Here is a 25,065-nt window from a genome sequence, read left to right as displayed (position 1 = left end):
AACCACTGAACCAGCGGAAGGGAATAGCCTGACGTAGCCATACTCAATTCTAGAACTTCCCGACCTCAAATGTTGTGGGCGGGACTAAGTTCAGCTGGCACCCAGGCTAGGAAGGGAGAGGAATTGCACAACACCACTGCTGTGGTCTGTAATGCTTACACAATCTTGCACAATCAAAATGGTGGTTGTGGCATGTGTTATGTGCATATGTCACAGTTGTACACTTTTTAAGAGTAAACTTTGCTTATTCTCCATGGATGTATTCACTTGCAGAAATCACCATCTCCTTTGGTACACATTTTTTCATTATTTCCTTTATCCTATCACTTGTGCTGGGTTGCTAGAGTATGTTTGGCTATTGTGTGTTAGGTTACAGAGAGGCAATACATTGGATAGTGAAAGTGCACACACCTTTCATTTCAGACCTTCATTTATGGCAGTCAGAATGAATTCTCTTCTTTACAGAAGTTACACCCATAATAATCAGTGAAACAAGGACTTTGTGGTAAAGGAAAGGAAGGAAGTTGAAGAAATTTCTCAAACTGTATTTTTTTCACGTTCTATTTCTCATTGTTGCACAACTAGAAAAACTTACACAGTCTTCCATTTCCTGGTCAAATATCAACCAAACTGACCAAAAGCTCGTTGTTGCTAATATATTGCTTCATGATTTGAGGTGAGGTTTTGTTTAATTGATTTCTTTGGTGGTCAAACTGCTGTGACTTTTCCAGTGTTGTTATCTGTGTGAAATGTGAGAAGGTGAAAGTGAAGAAGAGGCTGAGGTGATGAGATAACAAGAATTGTGTAATAGTGTAATTCCCCGAACGGATGCTATCTGCCACCTCTGTTTTTATCTACACAGCAGATTGAAATGGTGTAAACATCAGTAGTAAAACTATGACGATTTGTGTGTGAGCCATGAACAACATGTTCTGTTACACTGAGGACCACATATAATAATAATAATAATAATAATGCTAATATTCATTTTCATCATTATAGTGCATTTTATTTATAGGCAGCTTTCAAGGCACTTGAGGACATCTTACAAAACATAAAAAAACAATCAGTAGCACACAGTAGCAAGCAGACTGGGAAAGCATAGAGGGCATATATACAAGCATATATATAATCAGACAGAGCAGTGGTAGGAGAGTTGGAAAGGTCTCAGTAAACTATGTTATGTGTTCATGTTAATTTACTCTACGAATGTTCAGTCGGAGGAGTGATTCATTGGTGGACCAGGTCAGGTTAGGTCAGCTGTGGCCGCTGTTGGAGTCACACACTCCTGTCCAGTGTGTTCGCACTGGTGCTCTTTGAGTTTTGCGTCCCTCCCATGGAGTGAGTGGGCGCCTCGGAGGCCAGGTGGAGCACGCTGCGGAGTGTGCGTGTGATTCCCTCCTTGAAGCCCCGGCCCATGCACACGTAGATGACGGGGTTAAGGCAGCTGTTGACGTAGGCCAGGCAGGTGGCCAGCACGTTGGCCAACGCCAGCTTGTGGCCGTGGTGGATGTGGTGGTCAGCTGGCAGGGCCAGGTGCACGATGTCCAGCATGTGCACCGGCGCCCAGCACAGGAAGAAGGTCAGCACCACGGCGATGATGACACGCGCGGCTCGTGCCGACCTCTCGCGCCCTCCGCGGCTTTGCCTGCGCCCCGACGCCCGTTGGTACACGCGCCAATGGCTCACACAGATCACCATGAACGGCAGGGCGAAGCCCATCATGAAGCGGAAGATGGTTATAGCCCAGGCGGCCGTCATGCTGTGCAACACAGGAATACACCTGACCTTTTCCGACACCCCGCCAAAGATCAACTTCGGTTCCACGGCTTCCTGGATGGCGAACTGTGGGGCACTGCCCAGCAGCGCCAGAATCCAGATGCCCAGGCATGCCCAGTAGGCGTACCGTGGCCGGCGCCAGTTCTGGCACCAGACGGGCCAGCTGACCAGCATCCAGCGGTCCATGCTGATTAGCGCCAGCTGCAGCACACTACAGTACATGACCAGGAAGAAGGTGCCGTGCAGCAGCTTGCAGGCCAGTGGGCCCATGGACCAGTGCATGTCCTGGGCCAGCGGAATCATCAGCAGGGGCAGGGACAGGCAGCACAGCAGGTCGGTCAGGGCCAGGTTCAGGAACCAGAGGGCGTTGACGGAGCGCGGCATGCGGAATGCCGTGACGTAGGCCACCAAGGCGTTGCCAGGGACACCTATGATGAACACCAGGGCGTAGCACACCAGGGAAATGATGTGGTTTATACCAAGGACATCTGTGCCCGTGATGTCAGTCAAAACATCAGTGTAATTGTAGTCACTGGGGTCATAGTCAAGTAAACTTGTGTTCCAATGTTCCATTCTGCAGGCTCTCGCTGTCACGCTGTTCTGCAAATCATTTTAAATATTCAAGTCAAAAGAAGAAAAAAAACTCTCCAGAATAAGGCACTCCTTAAATCAAAATGTCTGTATTGAATTCACATGTAAGGACAGATTAGAAATGCCTCCACACAGCCTTTTTTTCTTTTGACTCCTTTCTCTTGATACCAAAGAGCACCCAACTAAAACAACCATTGAAGACCTTTTAAGATTGAGCACACAGACAGCCTTCATCTGAATGCTTTTGGTGTTGAAAAAACACCAAAAACCCTTCCATATTTTTCATCATACCACAGATTTCATTGACACCACAGATCTCAATGAAGCCACAGACATTACTCATAGAGAAAATTGTATGTCAATGAATCACATTAAATGGTTGACAACTCATGATTTTGTTATCCATGTCACCACTGCCCGTTTTTAATGAAGGCAACCCAAGAAAAGTGCATGTGGTCATTTGCACTAATATCCCAAGCTTCCCAAGTATTTGAAACTTGCAAAGGAATGAGAAATTGTGATAATATGAGCAACACACTATGATGTGAAAACATTTTAACAGTATTTTGGGGCATGTTGATTGTCATTTAAGAACAGAACCTAAGCAACTATGAAAAAGTTGAATGAGTTCAAGTGTAATTCTAAACAATTCGCCCAGTGCAATTTTTTTTTACCACAGACATATTATGTATGGGCGGTGGTAGCGTAGTGGTTAGGGAACTGGGCTAGCGTGAGGTAGCCTGAAAGCTGTGGGTTCCACCGTTGTGCCCTTGAGCAAGGCATTTAACCCCAAGTGGCTCCGGGGACAATGTAGTTTTCATTGGGTTCACACATTTCTTACACCCTTTTGCAAAACAATAATTCAAAGACCCCAAACTCTATTAGTTTCCCTGTGCTATACAAAAGGAAAAACATCTATTCACAGATGTTTGAGATTACAGATGGTAGAGATTCCTTTCATATAAGTCAGAATCTCTGATACACCTGTGTGAAACTCCTTTGCACAAATCTTCAATCTGCAATCATTCATTATCCACAAGAGATACCATGACTGTTCTGTGTTGCTATTTGCAAGTTGGATAAGACACATTTAGAGAGAGTACTGTATTGCCTATTTGGTGAAGAAAACAGTACAAAAGCTGACATGTGGCTGAACTCCTCATTTTGAGAACTATATTTTACATTTTGTTGCTTTCTGCATGTTTTAAATGTTTTGAGAGGGTAATCTTTGCAAGCAAAATGTGGTCAAAATGCTTTTGTTTAGACCAGTGTGTTAACTGTTTTGAAAACGTGATGTCAGAGTTGACACAAGCATTAAAGCGATCAAGAAAAACTGTAATTTAAAAGCACCCTTAATTAAATAATTAATGTATTAAATTAAAGCACCCTTTATTAAAAAAATCCTTAAACAGATTATTTTAAGGCCACCTGAAAGAGAACCAAATGATAATTTTCACATGTACTGCTGATCTAGAACATACCTTCTTTTAGCGAAGTCCTCACTCTAGTGATCAAGCTGGAGCACTCTGCTTCTGACCTGCTCTGTTGCAACTCTGTTGCTCTGTTCCAACAAAGGAAGTGAGAGATCTGACAACATACTGCTGTTTTTAGGCATTCTCTCATTTACAATATCCGCACTCTTTGAATACTTTTTTTTTCCACCTATTAAGCAGAATATGAAGGATTCAGGGTACCATTGTTATATGGTAATAAAACTGCCACTAATGAAAAACTAGACCGCCTCCACTCTTATTAGTGAGTGTGCTTTTTTCTGTTATTGTAAGAATGTCACCAACATTACAGTCCCTTCAGGAGCGGTATTCTTTATGAGGGATAAAGAACTTGTTTACCAGATTGGTTTCCAAGACAATAAAATGAAAAGTCAAAACTCCAGTGAAGCACCATCATTGGCAAGCAAGCACATCATTGTCATTGTTCCAGAGTAAAAAAGTGGAAAAGTTTTTGCACCAGATTGATGAAATAATAACTTTTTTACACTAATTTACATGGGAATTCAGTGTCAGTATAATGTGTTGATGATTCATAGGCACCATTAGATTTGATCAGTTCAGTGAAGAGGGCTCGATGGTGTTTTATGCCCCCAACGTCGTGTTCCAGGCAGCGCTGCCACCGCTGACTTAATGGGACCTAATCCTAAACCTAACCCAGGCTGGACCTGTTTACAGAGGAAAAGAGCAGAGAGATTGTGGATTTTAAAACTTCAAACATCCCAAAGGTTTTAATGAAAAACTAAATTAAAGTTTTAAACCACTCTGTGTCTTTTTTATCTCTCCTTTTTAACTTTTATTCTATTTGACTTTTAGATGGGAATAGTGGGGCGAGAACAACTGGCCAGTGCATAATCGTTAAAACAACAACTAATCAAAGATTTTGCAGTAAACCGGGGGTTAGTGTATCAGGTGGTATGGAAAAATGGTGAGGTGCATGAACAGCTCCTCGTACCACAGCCCCACCGGGCCACCGTACTCAACCTAGCACACACCCACCCGCTAGGGAGCTTACCTAGGGGTAGAGAAGACGAAAGAAAGAATCTTGCGACGCTTCTTCTGGCCAGGAGTGCACAAAGAGATCGAGAACTACTGTCGTGGTTGCCCTGAGTGTCAGCGGGTGGCGCCAAAGCCCACATATAGAAACCCGCTCATTCCCTTGCCCATTATCGAGACCCCGTTTGAGAGGATTGGACTGGACATCGTTGGGCCCTTACCGAAGAGTTCCAGGGGACATCAGTACATTCTGGTCATCCTGGACTATGCAACCCGATATCCTGAGGCCATCCCACTGAGGAAGGCTACGTCCAAACAAATCGCCAAGGAGTTGTTCCTTCTGTCAACTAGTCTGGGGCTCCCGAAGGAGATATTGACAGACCAAGGGAGTCCATTCATGTCCAAGGTGATGAAAGAACTCTGTGCTCTGCTGAAGATCAAACAGCTGAGAACGTCAGTCTACCACCCCCAGACAGACGGGCTAGTCGAACGTTTTAACAAAACCCTAAAATCCATGCTGCGGAAGGCGATCGGGGAAGATGGGCGCAACTGGGATCAGCTGCTACCGTACCTACTGTTTGCGGTGAGAGAGGTATCTCAGTCGTCTACGGGTTTTTCACCCTTTGAGCTCTTGCTTTCTTACAGACCCCGAGGACTGCTGGACATCGCCAAGGAGGCCTGGGAGGAGCAACCGTGCCGACAGCGGACCCTGATCGAGCATGTTGGGGCCATGAGAGAGAGAATGAAGGCTGTCTATCCCATGATGTGTGAACACATGGAGACCGCTCAACGGCAACAGCAAGCCTCCTACAATAGATCTGCTCAATCCAGAGAGTTTAAGCCCGGGGACCGAGTGCTGGTCCTGGTGCCAACCGTGGAGTGCAAATTCCTGGCAACCTGGCAAGGGCCATATGAGGTCATTGAACGTGTGGGAGAGGTAAACTACAAGGTGAGGCAACCTGATAAAAGAAAGCCTGAGCAGATTTATCATGTTAACCTTTTAAAGAAGTGGCACGCCAGGGAGGTGTTGTTCAGCTGTCTACCCCCCACAAAGACCAAGGAACCAGGGAGAGAAGAGGTCCAGGTGGGTCCAAGCCTGTCCCCACATCAACGGCAGATGGCCCTGGAGTTGGTGGATTGCAACCGAGATGTCTTCTCCTCCCTACCTGGGCACACGGAGGTGGTCCAACACGAGATCCGCACCATGCCTGGCAAAAATAAACCAGCACCCTTACCACGTGCCGGAGGCTCGTAAAGTGGTTATTCAGGAGGAGGTAAGGAAGATGCTGGAGCTGGGGGTGATCGAAGAGTCCCAAAGTGCCTGGGCAAGTCCCATTGTACTGGTCCCCAAACCAGACGGGTCAGTACGATTTTGTAATGACTATCGGAAGTTAAATGAAGTGTCTGAGTTTGATGCATACCCCATGCCTCGTGTTGATGACCTGATAGACTCCTTGGGGCATGCTCGCTTCCTAACCACTCTTGACCTCACCAAAGGCTACTGGTAGGTGCCCCTGACCCCGGCGTCGAAGGAGAAGACGGCCTTTGCCACACCAGGGGGGCTCTACCAGTATACCCGGCTCCCGTTTGGTCTCCACGGAGCGCCTGCCACGTTCCAGCGCTTGATTGATCGCGTCCTCGCTCCCCACAAGAGGTACGCAGCGGCATATTTGGACGATGTGGTCATACAAAGTCCAGATTGGGCCAGCCACTTGCCCCGGGTACAAGCTGTGATTGATTCACTCGGGGAAGCAGGGCTCACGGCAAACCCAAAGAAGTGTAGGCTGGCCTTCAGCGAGACAAACTACCTGGGGTACACCATTGGGCGGGGGTTGGTCAAGCTTCAGGAAGCCAAGTTGTGGGCCATACAGGACTGGCCACAGCCCATCACCAAGAAACAGGTGAGGTCATTTTTGGGCCTAGCCGTCTACTACAGACGTTTTATTACGGATTTTGCTACCATTGCTGCACCTCTAACAGAGCTGATAACCAAACGCCACTCACAAATGGTGAGATGGACTCCCGAGGCGGAGGCAGCCTTCGTCAACCTGAAACCAGTCCTGTGTTCCAGTCCGATCCTGGTGGCGCCGGACTTCAAGAAGGACTTTATTGTCCAGGCGGATGCTTCGGAGGTGGGTCTGGGTGCTGTACTCGCCCAGGCACATGACTGTGAGGAACATCCCGTTCTGTACCTCAGCAGGAAGCTACTTCCAAGAGAGAACTATTCCACTGTTGAAAAGGAATGTCTCGCTGTAACCTGGGCCCTGGAATCCCTGCGGTTCTACCTCCTGGGATGGCGGTTTACGGTGGTGTCTGATCATGCCCCTCTGCAGTGGATGGCCAGGAACCGGGAGACTAACAGTAGGGTTACCAGATGGCTGTCGGTTTCGAGGGGGGGGATGTGTGATGTCACGAGAGGCTGCATCCTGAAGGGGCGCTACATTCCCCTGAGATGGCTGCAGTCACGGACAGCTTTGGCTCCATCTGCTGGTGGAGTTGGAAACTCCACCCCTCAACACACGAGATCCCAACACACTTGAGACCGATCAGGGCCTGATGAGCTGAAGGGCTTTTTAAGGCGCAGAGACACAGTTGGTGTTAGAGTGGGGTTTGGGAGACAAGCTCCAAGTTGTGCTCTCAGAGAAGCTACAGACCGTCGAAGTAGCACTTTCCACGTGAAGTACTGGAAGACTGGAATACTTACCTGAAGACTGGAATACTTACCGCTGGATTGGCCACGGGCTGCGGCGCTGACTAAAGTAAGGCTGAAGACCGGTTTCCAAGAAGATATTTTCCTAAGGGGATGGGACTATGATTTCATGTTTGAAGAGACATTATGTTTTGACTGTTGAAAGATCAACCTTATCCTTAGTTACCCTTTTGAACTTGGCATACCTTTTTGTTAATTCCCAAGAACTTTATTAAAAACCTTCGTTGTATTATAACATTGTGTCCTTGCACTGCTGAACTGTCCCGCTGAGAGCCGTGTAGCCTCATGATGTGTGTGTGTGTGTGTGTGTGGCTCTCTCTCTTGCTTTCTTTCACTCTCACTCACCCTCACCCTTTTGCACACAAGCCTAACAAGTGTGTTGCACTTTCAGGAAATTTGATTCTCCATCTTTCCACATATAATTTATTTTCAGAAAAAGGAAACAACTATGCAGAATAGTCATAGCAACCATCAGCAAAACTGATGTTAAGCAACCCAACAAATGTGTTTCAAAATCATCCAGATGCTTACACTCTCGCTCAGAGTAATCAGAAAATAATACATGACACTTTATGACTGCAATGACAAAATGCTGACATATGAAGATGTGTAAAAAAGGAAGTACAGAGGGAGTTTGAAGTTAACTTGGAATCACTTCCCAACATGTGTAATAAACAACATCTCCTTTGAGGTTACATGATTTCCTAAAAACTCTGACACAGCAAACACTCTTGCACGTCTTCCTTTAATTTGTTAAAGGGATATACCATCATTTGGGGAAATACGCTCGTTTTCCACCTCCCCTTGAGTTAAACAAGTGAGTTTTACCTTTCCCCAGTCTGACAGTAACACTTTTAGCTCCAGCTCATTGAATCAGATTAGGCCGTTAGCTTATAGGAGAGATGCCAACGGTCTAATCTGATTCAATGAGCTGGAGCTAAAAGTGCTACTGTGCATACAAGTGTGTTTCCCCAAATGGTGGTATATCCCTTTATGATTAAACATATTGATAGCCACATGCATACAAGTGTGTTTCCCCAAATGGTGGAATATCCCTTTAACTTGATGATTAAACATATTGATAGCCATTTAAAAATGCAGCATAAAAGTCCCTTTTGGTGTGTAATGATGTTCTCTCATACATGTTGACTGGTCAGTACATTTGTTGAAGCTATCATGAGACATTTTAACATTGAACACCTGGTGGGTAACATATTGTCACCCTGTTCAGTGGATGTAGAAGTAGACCCCTGTAGCCTCTGTCGCTACTAAAATAAATATTAAAAAATAAAACAAATGTTTTTGGAGTGTGACCGTTTTTCTATTATTTTGTTTTAGATTTTTTTTACCCTATTCAGTGAAGGAATGCTCATCCTACAAAGAGAATGGATGTGTGAAGAGTAAAGTGTCCACAGAGTGTCTCCTCTGCCTCCTCATTTGGATGTGGGGTTCAGGATGGAGTGGGGACAGTTAAGAGGAGCCTCAGTTTAAAGCAGGGGCACTCTCCGGAGGTAAAGTAGGTGTTTCATCTCTGAACTCATCTGTCTGGAGATCTGAGAAAGAAAGAGATAGAGAGGGAGAACGAGAGAGAGAGAAGCAGAGTGGTCAGTGATAGTGCATGAATCAAAGTAACATAGAAGGAATCAAATATTGACACAAACAAACTAGCATCCGGCACATACAACCGCCACATGTTACAGAGTGGCCTTCCCAACAGCGAGATGTGCTGCTGGTGGTTGACCACTAGAGCGGCGGTCAATATTGTACTATATTGACGCAGATTGAAAAAAAACCTCTCTTTCTCTCTCTCACACACACACACACACACAAATACACACACTGCTCCAAAATCATGTGTCCCAGAGTGGCCTACCTAACAGCGAGGTGTGCTGGTGGTGGTTGACCACTAGAGCGGCGGTCTCCTCCTCCTCGTCTTCGCCCCAGTCGGCGATGTTGGCAGGGGGGATGCACTGCTCCAGGAACAGGTCCTCGTCGTCCTCAAAGTCCATGTCCTCCGGGGGCCAACGCAGCTCTCCACTCTCCACCTCGGACACGTCCGTGGGCTCCACCACGATGGACGGCAGGCGCTCCTTCTCATGGTCCACGCAGGTCAGTGTGCCCTCAGGGCCCAGGACCACCTCCACGGGGTCGGGGAAGATCTGGGGAGGGGGGGGGACACAGGAGCAGGCACGCTCAGCTCCACAAATAAAATCTCTCTCTTTGGGTGCGAGTTCAAAAAACACTATCAAAATAACGTTGAAAATTGCACTCACAAACGTTTGCTCTTAATAAATCTTTATTAGACCATGTCTTCAACAAATGTATGCATTTCAGCCACAACACACTGATGATGGCCTAGGGCCTAAACACAGATATTTGTTGAAGACTTGGTCTAATAAAGGCATAAGAGCAAACCCTTGTGAGTGCAGTTTTCAACGTTATTTTCGAGATCTGGAGGAAAACATGGGCAAGAACAGATGTAGTCATGACAGGAAGGAAGTTATAGCTATCTAAACACAGTGCTCGAATATAGGTTGTATTTGTATGGGTTAACTTGTTAAGCACTTAATATACTCCTACACTTGATATGTGCTAAATAATTAAAATGATCATCATTACGGCATATATTATATACATTATGGTTAGGCAGAAACACATAGTGAGTTAGTGAGACAGAGAAAGAGAGAGAGATGGATGAATGGATAGATGGGTACATACTTGAATGGGCAGCCTATTTTCTATTCTCTTGTCCAGAGGAATATCCTCCATGGTCATATCCTGGGATCCCATCAGATCCATCCCACTGCATAGACAAGAGGGACAGTATAAGTATTCACATCGCCTTCTCTGTTTAATCCAAACACCCACCAGCTTTGCTCGATCCACTTCTCAGTGCTGTTTTATGACACCTGATTTGATTTGATTGTATTATTGTACAGTGAATAAAGCCTCTCTCTCTCTCACACACACACACACACACACACACACACACACCCACACATACACATACAGTCGGGATGAGTACACCAAAAAAGTAGGCCGCACACTGTCTGAAGCCATACAGTACACTTTTAATCTGTGCATGTGTCCAGCTGGCTGGGGCTACTTTCACTGCTCTCCAAAGGCCTGGCTCTCATATGCAGGACGCCTTGTGCCACCGTGATCCGGCAGGACACATTGTAGGATTCTGAGCAGCTGCAGCTGACAGACGCTGTCTACCTCTCTCTCTCCCTCATCTCTACAACACACACATACACACACATTTATCCCCCTGATCCCCATAGTGTACACACAGACACAAACACACACATCTGTCCCAAAGAGACCCAAGCCTTCCTACATTAACCCAGCCTGTCACTCTTTCTGATAAACTGCATTATTGCATTGTTAACATCATGTCACTCAGATTTCTCTCTTTTCACCCACCTACTTTATACTGTATACTCCAGTGACCAGTTTATAGACTTACATCTAACATTATGCAAAACCAACACTACAAGAGCCCTGCTTGATGTTAACTTGGACTACAGGACTCCATAACTATGTTCTTATGAGGATATGAAGTACATAGGATTAAGAAGAGGATCACTCCGCCAGTAAGCACACAGTACACATAGGGTACTACACGAAAGTGTACTCACGTACTGAAGAGTGGGCGCACACTCCTTTTCTCATTTACACTATTTCTTAACAATCATTTCTGCAGAGGGCCTTCATCATGTCTTCTCTTACCATTGTCTTAAATGAAATATCTGCACTCTCTGCAGGTCTGACTTCATATCCAGATCAAATGTTGAGTAAGGTATTTACACTACTTACTTACTTACCCTCCTCTGGTTTAATTTCATCTTCGGGGGGACAACCCCGTCAATGATTAAATACCAATTGAAATAACAGACAGGTTGTGAGAGAGTTTTCTTACACGTAGGCCTATAGCCTATTGCTGGAATTAACTTTCACCTGACCCGAAGTGTCGGCAGTCTCGGAACGTCCTTATGCACATAAATACATTGCATACAGGGATTTAGGGCCATGAATCACATCCTCACTGATAAGCGCAACAGAATGAACATGTCCACACTGAATAGTCTTCTCTTCATTGCTGTTAATGAGCCAGACGTGCGTTCATTCCCTGCTCAGAAGTCCGCAGAGATGTGAATAAAAGAAGGGCGAAACGCTGCAGATGATGTGCCAACAGGAAAGCCAAAAAGGCTGACATCAGAGCAAACTGTTTACCTAATGTAATTAGCTGAATTGTTTTTGACATGATGTGAAATCTTAATTGATTAGGTTTTATGTTGTTTTACAGTCTGATTGAGTTGCCCGTTCGCCTAAAATCCTCTGCCATGTTTGCGTGATCCATGGTCCTGAAACTTAATTAGGCCATCTCCCACATCGCAATTGTGGTCGTCACAGAAAAAACTGTTCGAAATGTAATAGGGCCTGCCGTTAACTTAAAAAAGAATTAGGCTTGTTGATTGCTTGATTAAAAAAAAAAAGCATCCTCCCCTCTGTTTTTTTAACAATTCACACCCTGGATATGGGCTACACCATTTCAATCACATGCTACACCTCAATTTAAAAAATCACTTAGTAGTAATACCACATAAGAACTATTGGTTCTTCAGAGTTATGCTATAGTAGTGCTTCAAATAACCATCAAGGTAATAGTTATTTTTTGAAGAACCATTTCCAATGGGAAGAACCTTTCACTTGATGTAAAGGTTCAACACAAACCTGGTTCTTTATGAAACCATATAGTCATGAAAATGAGCATTTAAGCACCTTTATTTAGTAGTGCTACTGTGCACCTCTGATGAAGGCATAGTACACACATAGGTCATTGGATGAAGGTCCAGCATATAAGTGGGCAAAAAAGTGTGACACGCACATGAATTTGCCCACATTGCCTAAGTTTGCCCACATTGCCTAAGTACAACTTACGAAACCTTCCTGGGATCCTCTGTGTCAGGACCTATTTAAGAAGTGTCCTATTTTCAACACATAAAGATTGTTACGGCTGTATGTGTTCCCGGTGTTGTGTTTGTTCCCAGTGCAGTTTGTCCCTGTTCCCCTCCTGTTCTCTCTTCCTCTGCTCAGGTGCACTGCATGTGACAACCCTGAACACCTGGCCAGGTGATTGATCAGTAATTAAAGGCTCCAGGATCCTGTTCCTGTGGGAGGCTTCTGGTGTGGGGAATGCTGGCTGTTTCTCTGCGTCTCATCCTGGGATTTTATTTGGTCATTTTTTTGTTTGGACTTTGTGTCTCTTCTCTTTATTTTGTGTTTTGATGTAATAAATCCCGCTGGTTGGAATATTTTTAAAGGTGTTATTTATTATTAATTTGGGTCAGTGGTGGGTTTTTGTGCGCCCCTAAAGGACCATCTAAGGGTGGGGCATAACAAAATGGGGGCTCGTCCGGGACTGAACCATCCATGAGGTGAAGCTATGTATGTGTGTAAGTTTGTGTAGCTGTGGTGAAGACTTTAGTGCAGTAACTTGTGATGTGTGACCTTTGTGTTGTGGTAACTGCACTCCACATTTGTTGGGTCACTGTTGGTTGCAGCTTAGGAGTAAGTTGGCAACATTTGTGTGTAGTGAATGACTACAGTGTGACCCTTTTTTTGTCGTGGTTATTGCAGTCCACTTTTGATTAGGTGACTTCTGTGTTGTGTTCGTATGTCTACTTACAGCTAATTGTTTTGTGACTTGTGTATGGGATGTACTCCCTCCACAGATCAGTGTATCTTTGTGTAGTGGGTGTGCCTTCCCATATTTGTAAAGTCACTTTGTGTGTTGCTGGTTTCCTACACACATCACAGTAACTTGTTTATGTGGTTGAAGACCACATGGTGTCTGTTTTTTGTGGTAGTGGCAGTTCCCTTTTGTTGGGTCTTTGTGTGTTGCTGTTGGTCAATGCAATGTTAAGTTGGTCTACTTGTGTTGACCCTTTTGTTTTGTGACTGTTGCACTGCACTTTTGTGTTTGTCACCTTGCTGTGTTTGTTGTAGGGATCCAGTAACTTTTGTTTTGTTTGGTCCTTTTCAGTTCACAGGGGTATTCCAAGTATGTGGTTCAGTGGCAAACCTGGGTAAGTTAACTCTGAGTAAGTGGTAAACCTCCTAGAGCTCATGGGTGTAGGTTTAGGGTGGGACGCTAGTGACTAGTACCAATCAAAATTTGAGATGACAAAATTGTCCCCACCAATATTTTAGCGAACTTCTTTGTGCTATTAGGACTATTCTGCTGAAGTGCCCTTGAGCAAGGCGCCTAACCCCTCACTGATCCCCGAGCGCCGCTGTTGGTGCAGGCAGCTCACTGCACCGGGATTAGTGTGTGCTTCACCTCACTACACAGTTCACTGTGTGCAGTGTTTCACTAATTCACGGATTGGGATAAATGCAGAGACCAAATTTTTATCAAAAAAGTGTGTATATGTATGTATGTATGTATGTATGTATGTATGTGTGTGTGTGTGTGTGTGTGTGTGTGTGTGTGTGTATTCCGATGGCCAGGACGACAGTAAAAGAAACACTGTCATTTGATTTGCTGAAACCGAAGGGGGTTTATCTGACACACAACAGCGTCAAACCATAGCCTAGGCCTACTTTGTAGTGACACTGTCAGAAAAGCGTATGGTAAGTTATCGAGCGAGTGAGTGTGTGCTAAATTGTCAGGGATGTCTACCAACACATAACCTAAAAAAGGCCAGTGTAAAACATTGTAAAATTACCTTTGCCCTTCAGCATGCACATTTTGCCCCTTTTTGCGCTTTGTAGATCAGCTATACCACCAAAGAAGAAAAGGAACATTCGAAGCTTTTTCATTATGCAGAGTCTAAGTAGGCAAAGTAACTACAGACTGTGGCAACTGGTGACGAGGCTTTCAAATGCGGATTTTACTAAGGAAAATGGCATTAACTGTTAGGATATTACCCAGGATATTGTTACAGCTAAACCTAGCTTCTGTAATCGTTCAGCCAAGGTTAGGAGTCATGTTGAATAAGGGTAGCACAGAATAGAAGTCACCATGTCACTGACTGTTAATTGGGATACCTATCATTTATTTTATCTAATGACATAGCAAACATACATGATGAATTGAATCATATCCTTGCACTATGCAAAACTATTTTCCACTAGCCTGTCTTTATTTTTTGTTTCGCTGTGGTATGTTATGTTGCACTGGTATGCTATTTTATGGCAAGCTCTAGAAACACATGGTAAACAGTACTGAATTTTGGCACCCTTTCTGGGGAAGGGCCCCATTGGTTCACCAAATATCATGTGTACACCTGCTCCAGCACCACCATTTTGGATTTCACTAAAAAGGTTTAAGTTTAAGCCTAAAATTAAGTTTAATGCCAGTTTGCCAGACAAGTGCATCCAGCGATGAGGCCAAGCAGCCCGGCAAGGCATAGTTGCCATGAAAATGTGATGCCAATAAGCACTTAGATCAAGTTTTATGATAAATGACAAAAGATTAGCCTATCCTGTGTGGCAGTTTAAATGGGTCTGGCAGCAATTAAATCAACATTATTCCATCTTATTCCAACACCTTCTGAAATATGATCTCACTTTCTGACACTGATTTTCAACATCTAAAATCCATCTATCAGGATTGGTTTGATATTCTGTAGTCAGTACTGGGATAACTGGTCAAAAAACTGGTCATGTGAAAACCTAAAACAAATTAAAAAATCTTCCATGTCAAAGTGAATATATGACACGATGACAGAAATCATGGCATTGTTCCTGATAGGTGTGCTAAATATCAGAACATTTTTACCATGCTGTTAACTTCGGCTATTACAGACTCCAATGGCAGAGGAGGAAAGAATGTGCATAATCAGCTAAAAGTAGGGTAAATATTATAAAGGGAAAAAACACAATGGGTTTCTACTTATCTTTGGGGCGGTAATAGTGCAGTGTTTAAGGAGCTGGGCTAGCATGAAAGTTGTGGTTTCAATTCCGGGCTTCCACCGATGTGCCCTTGAGCAAGGCACTTAACCCCAAGTTGCTCCTGGGACAATGTAATCCCTTGTAATATAGTTGACATATGTAAGTCACTTTGGACAACAGTGTCTGCTAAATGAATACATGTAAATGTAAATATTTGCTGTTTAGCCCCCAAATACAGTCACAGTTACATGCCTGTATATAGCATCATGGCTTGTCTGCTAATAAAAAGAGGTAGAAACACAATTTGTTTTCTACGCAGTTTTGAAACATAGTATCCCTAACCATCTTTTTCTACCCAATAAGAAAAGGTAGAAACACAATGATTATCATCTTAGGTCTTTGCTTAGCCCCCAGTTATTGTGCAACATTGAAAAAGTTATTAAAATATCGGAAAATTATTACATTTTATGACATTATTCTCATGGCTGTACTGAAGGCTAAACTCAAGTAAAGGCAGTTTATCCACCTGTTATTAGATTGTGTCCGCTATTTGACATTCAAAAATCACACTCTTTTATCAACATTCACAATATGTGCACTCATCAACACTCTAGGAACCATTTAATATCACTGATATTGTTACCGGTATAAACATTGGACAATAACCTCCACCATTATCAAACATGTCCTGAATGCCTTTCATAATTATCCGATACCGCACGGTGCAGTCCACCTAACCGTGATCACAGAATTTATAGTTTACCCACCACTTATTTTACCACTACACCCCTGATTATTCTCTCTTTTGGCATTTGATGATAGACAATGGAGGACAAGTTATTACATCATCAGGAAATTATTATTGGGTTCTACAACCCCTAACTGACTGATGCCTTGTTCATCACCCAGGCTCTCCATTATGTTGCATAATTCATGATGCATATCCTATATTGCACTGAAGGTCATCCCCGTGACGATGAGTGTTTTCCTGGTGTGACACGTGGAGGTAAGGGGTTCAGAGATTGTGTAAGGTACCCATATGACTCCACCCCCCTAATCTCCACACTTCCACAAGGCTGACCCAACCACTCCATCTGCAAGGCCGTGACAGATTATTTTGCTTATAGCAGTCATAGAGGGCTGATCATATCAAAATGGATTATGTCCCCCCTTAACCCCAGTCACTTTTCATCAGTAAGAGATTGGTGTGTGTGGAGTGTGTGGTTTGCCAGGCGTCATGTCCCTATGGAATAAAGCCAGGGGGACTCAGTCGGTGTCAGTGGTCTCTAGCAGCAAACTAGAGCTTTCTTCTGCTAACCATCTGCCACCCATGTTATTCCTGGCATTACCTTGGGATTCTCTTTTTTATCCTTTGCCTAAAAGCCTAAAATAAAATTTTTAGCCAAGCTCTGGTCTCAACTAGCGACAACAGGGGAAGAAACTCCCTGTTAATTTGTCATGCCGGGTTTGTAATCCCAACCCCTCACGGAGGTAATTTTTTGAGTCTCTGCGATGTAAACTGGGAGTTTTGTTCTCCCCTCCTCTCTGCCCTCAAAGCTTTCTGGTCCAGGACAGCTGAAGAGTGGAGTGGATTAAAGATGGCCTGAAGATCTGTCTGGAAACAGAATCCTCTTTTTTACCCTCCACTGAAACTGGTACTCATGGGAACAAATGCCAATCTTTTAAAAGCTTTTTGAGAGAGATAGAGAGAGAGAATGAGAGAGAGAAAGAGAGAGAGATTAGTATGTTTGGCTCTTCTGTGTTCATTTAGTAAAAATGAACATCACAGGAAATGTAGAAACTGTTAAAAACTGTGACTGAATTTTCTGTGACAACTGCCAAGGAGTGCACCACAGTACACAGAATACTGGTGATTTGTTATTAGTCAGAGTCATTACCACACTTCTCTCAAATGTGAAAAAATCTACATGTTTACATAAGCAACCGGAATTTCCTTAACATAAACTGCTTATATGATGTTTCTTTAATATCTCTGTGACAACCGTTGCTGATTACATTGATAATCCAGCTCCACCTCACCCCCACCCCTCCCCTTCCTACCTACAGTAAGTCAATAACAAGCTAACACCATGGCAGTGACAACCGCACGGTGCGCTTCAGACACGCAACCAGAGGGGTCAGTGCAGGATTTGGGACACATAGCAGGGCCAAAGGATGAGGCATGATGCTAACGATGCCACATGACTCTTAAAGGCAGGTGTTAGGACTTTACACCTCCAGTAGAATAGCTACCCAAACAATGACAAACAGTATCTACAATACACAGAACACACGCACATGTTTGTCCAAATACACACACTCTCTCACGCACTTTACCCTACATTCCAACCATGTCTACACGTCCCAGTAAAACCAACGCCAGTATTTAATTCAAGTCACTGAAACACTTGTGTGTGCGCTTTAAATTACAGTAAGACACAACCATATTTTTCCTGGGCACAAAACCAGTGCATTTTCCCAACTAGCTATAGATTGTACTTGTCCTATACCAGACAGACCTGTCACGTGTATATCAGTCCCACATGACAGTGTAGACAGTCTTAGTCATGACTTCAACACACTTGTTGCATAGATGCGGTAGGTCAGGTAGTCACTAGTAAAAAGTGCTCACTACACTAATAAAAGTGCTCTTACCTGTCGGTAGGCAGGCATCCGTCCTCTCCATCTTGGCACAACTCCACGCCGGTGATGGTAGGCATGATCATCTGAGGCACCGGGGCCGTCTGTGGAGGGGGGCAACTTCCACAGCATCCGTCCTCCGCCGGCCCCCCGGGGGGGCAGTTGGTCTCCAGGGCGAGGCCTGGAGCAGGTGTAAGGGGGCGGGGGGTAGTGGGTGGGTGTTGCAGGTCAGGAGGGGAGAGCTGGAGCCTGGGGGCTGCGGCAGCGGGTGTCGGTGGCTCAGTGACCCGGTGAGCTGGAGAGGCCTCTCGCTCTCGTCTGTGGGTCAGCTGAAGAAAGAGCCGAAGAGCCCAGACGGCAACACAGTAACTCAACCTCAGTGCACAGTTACCAGCTGCTCTCTTCCACTCTCCACTCTCCACATACCCTCCCCCTACCTCCCTCTCTCTCTCCCTCCCTCACTCTCTCTCTCTCTCTCTCTTTTTGTCTCTCTCTCTCCCTCTCCCTCTCGTTTTTCCCCATAGAGCAGCTTTGTAGAGGAGTGGGATTAGCGTCTCATTCGATTACAGCAGCGGGGCAGGTGACGTCAGAGGGACCTGGCTGTCCCGCTGCTAGCGTGGACAAAGGAGAGCATGGCACCGCCCGGCAGTCCACAGGCAGAGACGGGGAAGGCTGGGGGAAGGTACAGGTCAGCTCCTTCGAATAGCCCCGCATGGTCTCTCTCTCTCTCCCTACAGAGACACAGGACTGCACCACTGGAGTTGGTAGACCCCCCCCCCCCCCCCCTTTAATAGTTCCAATCATTTCCCTCTTTGCGCTGCCATGGTGTGCAGTGTCACTCTCGTCAGAGTGGATTTGGACGATTCAGAGAATTAGCCCTGGGATCAAAGGCTCAGGGTGGGGTGGGGGCTATATATAGAGAACGGCAGGGCTGCTGCTTCCTCACGGGCACACACATACAGGAGCAGTCCCAGTGCTCTAATCCCCACCACACACACACACACACACACAGAAAGAGAGAGAGAGACAGAGAGAGATAGAGAGACATACAGTGCATACGGAAAGTATTCACAGCGCTTCACTTTTTCCACTTTTCGTTATGTTACAACCTTATTCCAAAATGGATTCAATTAATTTTTTCCCTCAAAATTCTACACACAATACCCTATAATGACAAAATGGAAAAACAAATGTTTTGAAATGTTTGCAAATTTATTAGAAATAAAGAATGAAAATATAATATGTACATAAGTATTCACAGCCTTTGCTCAATATTTTGTTGTGGCGCCTTCAAGTCTTTTGGAATATGGGCAAGACAACAGCTGACAAGCCATGCTATTGCGGGAAAACAGGGCACCAAGCATCAGAGTGCTGGTGTAGGGACTTAGATTGCCGAAACTGTGGCAAGAAGGGCCATATCGAGGGCCAGATAAACAACACAATGATACGAAGAAAGTGCATGTTTTCCACAGAACTGAAAAGACACACGTGAATAAGATGGAGCATGACCAGGATGAACAGAGTGGTGAGTCAGATGATGACATAGTGTGTGTCCTGTCAATCAAGGACAGTGATGATGGACACTGGGTTACACCACTGTTAGAGAACCAACATGTGCGGATGCAAGTAGATACTGGTTCGCATGTATCCATGGTGTCAGAACAAGTCTACAAAAATAAGCTGCAACACCTTCCTCTTCGAGTGACTAAATTGAGATTAAAAAGCTACACAGGAGAGGCTGTTCCAGTGTTGGGAGGTGTGAATGTGATAGTGGAATACAATCAGCAGAAAATGGCTTTACCTCTGTTCATCATTAACGGAAACCGCCCAGCCCTGTTAAAGCTCCAACTTAACTGGCAAGAAGTGTTCCTCATTGATGATGGTGGCACAGGCCCCCTTACAGGAGATCTTGGAATGTTGATGGTGACCTCGGTAGCATGAAGGACATTACGGTCAAGTTAACCATCACACCGGGAAGTGTCCAAAAGTGCCTAAAAGCCCGGCCTGTTCCTTATGCCATTAAACCCTTAGTAAAGGTTGAATTAGACAGATTAGTTCATATTAGTGAGTATTGGAACCAGTGAGAACTAGTGAATAGGCTACACCTATTGTGCCAGTCATTAAAAAGGACGGGGCTGTACAAATTTGTGGCGATTTTAAAGTCACTGTGAACCCATTGTTGACTGCTGAACAGTATCCATTACCACTCATAAACAACATTTTATCTGGTCTGGCTGGAGGGCAGAAGTTTAGTAAGATATAGACTTAGGCTATGTCAGGCATATCGCCAGGTGCATGTGGACCCTGAATCTCAGGAACTGTTGACTGTAGTAACATAAAGGACTGTACAGGTTCCAGAGACTCCCTTTTGGGATCACATCAGCCCTTGCCCTTTTTCAAAGAGCAATGGACCAAATTCTGTGTGGGCTGCCTGGGGTTCTGTGCTATTTAAATGATCTGCTGATCAGGGGACCAGATGAGAAGTCACACTTGAGGAACCTGGATGCAACACTTCAAAGACTGGAAGACTATGGCCTAAGGGTCCGAAAAGACAAGTGTGAATTTTTTCAGACCCTCTGTCGAGTACCTGGGTCATGTAATTGACAACACGGGACTTCACAAAGCGCCGTCTAAGGTGAAGGCTATTGTGGAGGCGTAATCGCCGAAGAATGTGAGTCAGTTGAGATCATTTCTTGGCCTGCTGTGCTGACACACTATGCAAAGTTTGTGCCTAACCTTGCCAATAAGCTGAAAGCACTACATGAACTGCTAAACAAAACAAAGGCATGTGAGTAGTCAGACAAATGTGAAACAGCTTTTAAAGATGTCAAGATGGCTCTCTCTGAATCTGAAGCCCTCACCCATTTTGACCCCACTCTGCCAATTCGGCTGGCATGTGATGCCTCACCTTATGGTGTGGGTGCAGTGGTGTCCCACATATTGCCATCAGGAGAGGAGAGACCAATCGCATTTGCATCGTGGCCCTTAAGCCAGGCCGAAAGCAAGTATGCACAGATTGAGCGTGAAGTGCTGTCAATTGTATTTGGAGTGAAGAAATTCCATCAGTATCTCCAGTCCTCTGGGTCTCTGAGTCAATGCTGTCTCCTGTCCGTATGGACCCTTTCAAGAGAGTTCCATTATCAGCATCATAGTTGGCCCCACAAAGCTTCCGTTTTAATATTCCATATGTTATCTTAATGCAGAGGAAGTAGATTGGGAACCAAATAGAACGTTCAAGCATTGTTTTTGTTTTTATTGTTGAAAGGGTCTATAGCAGAAAATTCACACTACTGACAGACCACCAACCCCTCACCTCTAGTCACATGCAACGATGGGCTCTGCTATTATCCACCCACCACTATGACATTAAATATAGAAAAGCAAACCAGCACAGAAATGCAGACTGGCTCTCCAGACTCCCGATACCACACACACACCGAGCCAAATACCAGCGGAGATCCTTTACTTTAGAGAAGTGGCAGTTGCTCCAGTAACCTCAAGTCATGTGAAGAAAATACACTCGTGTTGATCAAATAAAACTTAGACACATACATCAGGATGGACCAAACAGACAGAACAGGTATCAGTGTTTCCAATTTATTTACTATAAAGAATTCTAATGGCATGATGTGCTTTCTTGAGTTAACATATATTCCAGTACCCAGCTCTGGAAGTAGCATTCAGATAAACTGTTAATTTAACAAGACCTGGGTTGTAGCATAACTTAAGTCTCTTGTTGACTGAATGCTTGCCTGGATTCCTTGTTACAGGAATATAACCAGGTTTGATTTGCAGCACCTCACCACATTTACATGCCCATTCACAAAATGTTCTATGGGTTAGACAAACACAAACAAAATCAGTCATATACTTTGCTACGTGTCCGTTGTATTTCTGCCTGAATGCTTTGTTTATGTGTCTGTCTTGCCTGTCTGTATGTGTCTGATATGGAATGGAATGTGGTTGGAGAAGAATCATGTAACCCTCACTTGCCTTTGAGAGTGAACAGCATTCAACAGTGAATAGCAATCACAGCAATGTTTTGTATTAGTACCCTCTTAAAACGAATGTGTTGAAAACAACACAACTTGTTTCCAACACATTTGTTTTAAGAGTGCAGCAGGGTTGTGCAATATTCCAGAATTTACTTTAAACTGGCTCTTAAATTCCAATTGAATTCTTGAATTTCACTTGCATTTCAATTGAGGTAGCAAATAGGAAACAGAGTTGCAATTTGAATTTTGCACAACCCTGATTAAAAGAATTGACATCAAATAATAATAATAATAATAATCATAATAATAATAATCATAATAATAATAATAATAATAATGGGATTAATTGTTCAAATGTCACAGATGCAGATGGACGTGGAGATGGCCTGCCTAATGTTGGTCAGTGTATCAATAAGCTGATAACACTCTTCAGTGACTAGTATTTAGAGTATGGTTTGATTACACATTAATTACACAAGTAAATTGAATCACCAAGCTTTCAATAGGTGATTGTTATTGATCTGTTGTTACTGTTGCTGATTTGATAGACTAGTGATGGCTAACTAATGATTGCTACTGTTTCCATCTCATGTGCCCGTAGACCCAGAACCACAGCCCCAAAATCCTACAGATGGTCGTGGGGATGGCCCTGATGATATTGGTCAGTGTGGAAACTTAAATATTCTTGATGACATTCTTGATGATCTCAATTCATTTATAGTCATCTTCTCTAAAATCAATGTCTCTTTATGTCCACAATCTAGAGTAAATATGTTATTGTTTGTTTCAGCATTGCTTTTTATTGTCCAAGTGTAGGCTTAGGCTAGCCTACTGTTAACTAACACCTACTGATTTTCTTTGCACTTTCAGACAAGACGGTGGCCTTCACTGCAAAACTCATTCCTTGTGATAATTATCCAGCTCACAATGGTGTCCTTAAATTTCGCCACATTCTGGTCAATAAGCGAGAGGGCTACGACGCAACCACTGGTGTGTTCACATGCCCCATGGCTGGCTTCTATTACTTCACTGTCCACGCCTCTGTTTATGGCCGCGGGGAGGTCATCATTCAGAAGAATGGCGTTAAAGTGGTCTCTGCTTACCACACTACTCTGCCTAACAGGATGAGCCAGGTGGCCAGCATAAGCAGCGTCATTAAGCTGTCCCTAGGTGACAGAGTTTGGGTGGATCTGTGGGGCTGTGGCCGAAATGACATTTTCTGTTCTGCAGATAATGACACTGTGTTTGTAGGATTTCGACTAAGTTGAGGCTGATAAGATTGAACACTATTTCTCTAAATTAAAATGTAATTAAATTAATAATAATAAAAAAAACATGTGTATTTGTTCACCTTATTTCTGCACAGTTCAAATTAAATATTATCGTAATTCTTTTAATATGTACAGTACCCTCCGGAATTATTGGCACCTCTGCTAAAGTTGATTAAAAACAGGTATAAAAAATAATCTGTTGGTGATTTATTGTAATCTCACAACGACAAATAATAGGACAAATCCAACCTTGAAGAGAAGCAAATTTATTTTGAGAAAAAGGAAAATCTCATGAAGAAATTAATTTTTTATATTTTTAACAAAAACACGTTGCTCACAATTATTGGCACCCCTGCTTATAATACCTTCTTAAGCCTCCCTTTGCCAATAAAACGGCTTGTAATATTCACCTGACACCCCATAAAGTTGGAGAATACAAGCAAAAGCAAAAGATTTAAGACCTTCCGTCTTTACAAAATCTCCCCGGATCGTCCAGATTCCTAGGTCCACACTTGTGCATTCTCCTCTTTGACTCACCCCACTATTTTTCTATGGAGTTTAGATCAGGGGACTGAGATGGCAATGGCCGAAGCTTGATTTTGTGTTCAGTAAACCATATTGATCTGGATGATTGTTTTGGTTCATTGACCTGATGAATGATCCAATCATGACCAACTTTTAGTGTCTTGTCAGAGATTGACAGATTTCCTTTGAAAATGTTCAGGTTTTTCTTGTTGTTCAGGATACCATGCACCTTAATTAGATTCCCAAGGCCTTTGGAAATAAAAACAACCCCACAATAGCACAGTGCCTCCACCATAATTAGGTACAGGATTTTTTTCAGACTAGTCATTCTTCTATATATGCCAAACACACCTAATGTGTTTCTAGCCAAAGCGCAATTTTCATTTCATCTGACAATAGACCACACTTCCAGACAAAGTCACTGTATTTAGTAACTCCTGCCGTTTACCTTGGTAATTAAATGACTGGACAGGCTGTTACCTAGCATGCCCTCTAAATAAGCTATTAGCAATGAGGTCACTTTTGAAGATTTTTGGGGGGACTTAGTGACTCCAATATGACACCTTTGTCTGTAACTCTCCAATAGTGGTTCTTATTGAATTTGTTGCCTATCTTACCATCCTCCATACTGTATGTGGGGGCAAGATAACCTTGGATCTTTGTCCAAGCATGTTTGTCACATTTCCAGTGGATTAGAACCATTTAATCATTGTTTTAATTGTAAATATAGGCATTTTCAACAAAGTACCTTGTACAGACATTCCCTGACTTACAAATGTCAACACACTTTCTTTTTATTTAAATTTAGTGTATTCTCTTGTCTTTCTTATGTTGAAAAATGACTAAAGGATTTAGCCTCTGTGTCACTTTATTTTCATACCTTAGTGAAAAAGAAAGTCATTGACTACTTCTGAAAGTTCACAGACACTCTGATTAACCTAAATAAATTGAAATTAGATATGAAAATGCTTCTGTTAGGTTTTGTATATAAGATTTTTCAGGGGTGCCAATAATTGTGAGCACCATTCTTCATGAGAGTTTCCTTCTTCTCAAAATAAATTTGCTTCCTTTTAAAATTGGATTTTTCCTTTTTTTTTTAATTGTGAGATTACAATAAATCACCAACAGATTATTTTTCATACCAGTTT

General features: G+C 43.6%; 3 protein-coding genes across 3 annotated transcripts; 1 reads left to right on the top strand and 2 right to left on the bottom strand.

The window, feature by feature from the left end:
* Window positions 1-987: 987 nt before the first annotated feature.
* LOC121684623 (C5a anaphylatoxin chemotactic receptor 1) lies at window positions 988-3,937 on the bottom strand. The gene is made up of 2 exons (XM_042064682.1): window positions 3,852-3,937; window positions 988-2,379 (listed from the first exon to the last, which is right to left on the bottom strand). The coding sequence occupies exon 2, from the start codon at window positions 2,350-2,352 to the stop codon at window positions 1,279-1,281; it is 1,074 nt and encodes a 357-aa protein (XP_041920616.1). The 5' UTR covers window positions 2,353-2,379; window positions 3,852-3,937; the 3' UTR covers window positions 988-1,278.
* A 4,400-nt stretch (window positions 3,938-8,337) lies between these two features.
* On the bottom strand, window positions 8,338-21,196 carry lbhl (LBH regulator of WNT signaling pathway, like). Its single transcript, XM_042063858.1, has 5 exons — window positions 21,035-21,196; window positions 18,142-18,455; window positions 10,303-10,387; window positions 9,458-9,743; window positions 8,338-9,137 (listed from the first exon to the last, which is right to left on the bottom strand). Exons 1-5 carry the CDS (start codon window positions 21,101-21,103, stop codon window positions 9,067-9,069), a joined length of 825 nt encoding a protein of 274 aa, XP_041919792.1. The 5' UTR covers window positions 21,104-21,196; the 3' UTR covers window positions 8,338-9,066.
* Window positions 21,197-21,665: 469 nt separating this feature from the next.
* On the top strand, window positions 21,666-23,397 carry LOC121683973 (complement C1q and tumor necrosis factor-related protein 9B-like). Its single transcript, XM_042063861.1, has 4 exons — window positions 21,666-21,706; window positions 22,485-22,520; window positions 22,723-22,782; window positions 22,992-23,397. The coding sequence occupies exons 1-4, from the start codon at window positions 21,685-21,687 to the stop codon at window positions 23,387-23,389; spliced, it is 516 nt and encodes a 171-aa protein (XP_041919795.1). The 5' UTR covers window positions 21,666-21,684; the 3' UTR covers window positions 23,390-23,397.
* Window positions 23,398-25,065: the final 1,668 nt, after the last annotated feature.

Source organism: Alosa sapidissima, chromosome 15 (genome assembly GCF_018492685.1).
Source record: "Alosa sapidissima isolate fAloSap1 chromosome 15, fAloSap1.pri, whole genome shotgun sequence".
In the NCBI taxonomy this organism is placed as follows: domain Eukaryota; kingdom Metazoa; phylum Chordata; class Actinopteri; order Clupeiformes; family Clupeidae; genus Alosa; species Alosa sapidissima.
The sequence above is the reverse complement of the archived record's forward strand: the minus strand, read 5'-3'. Positions and strand labels throughout refer to the sequence as shown.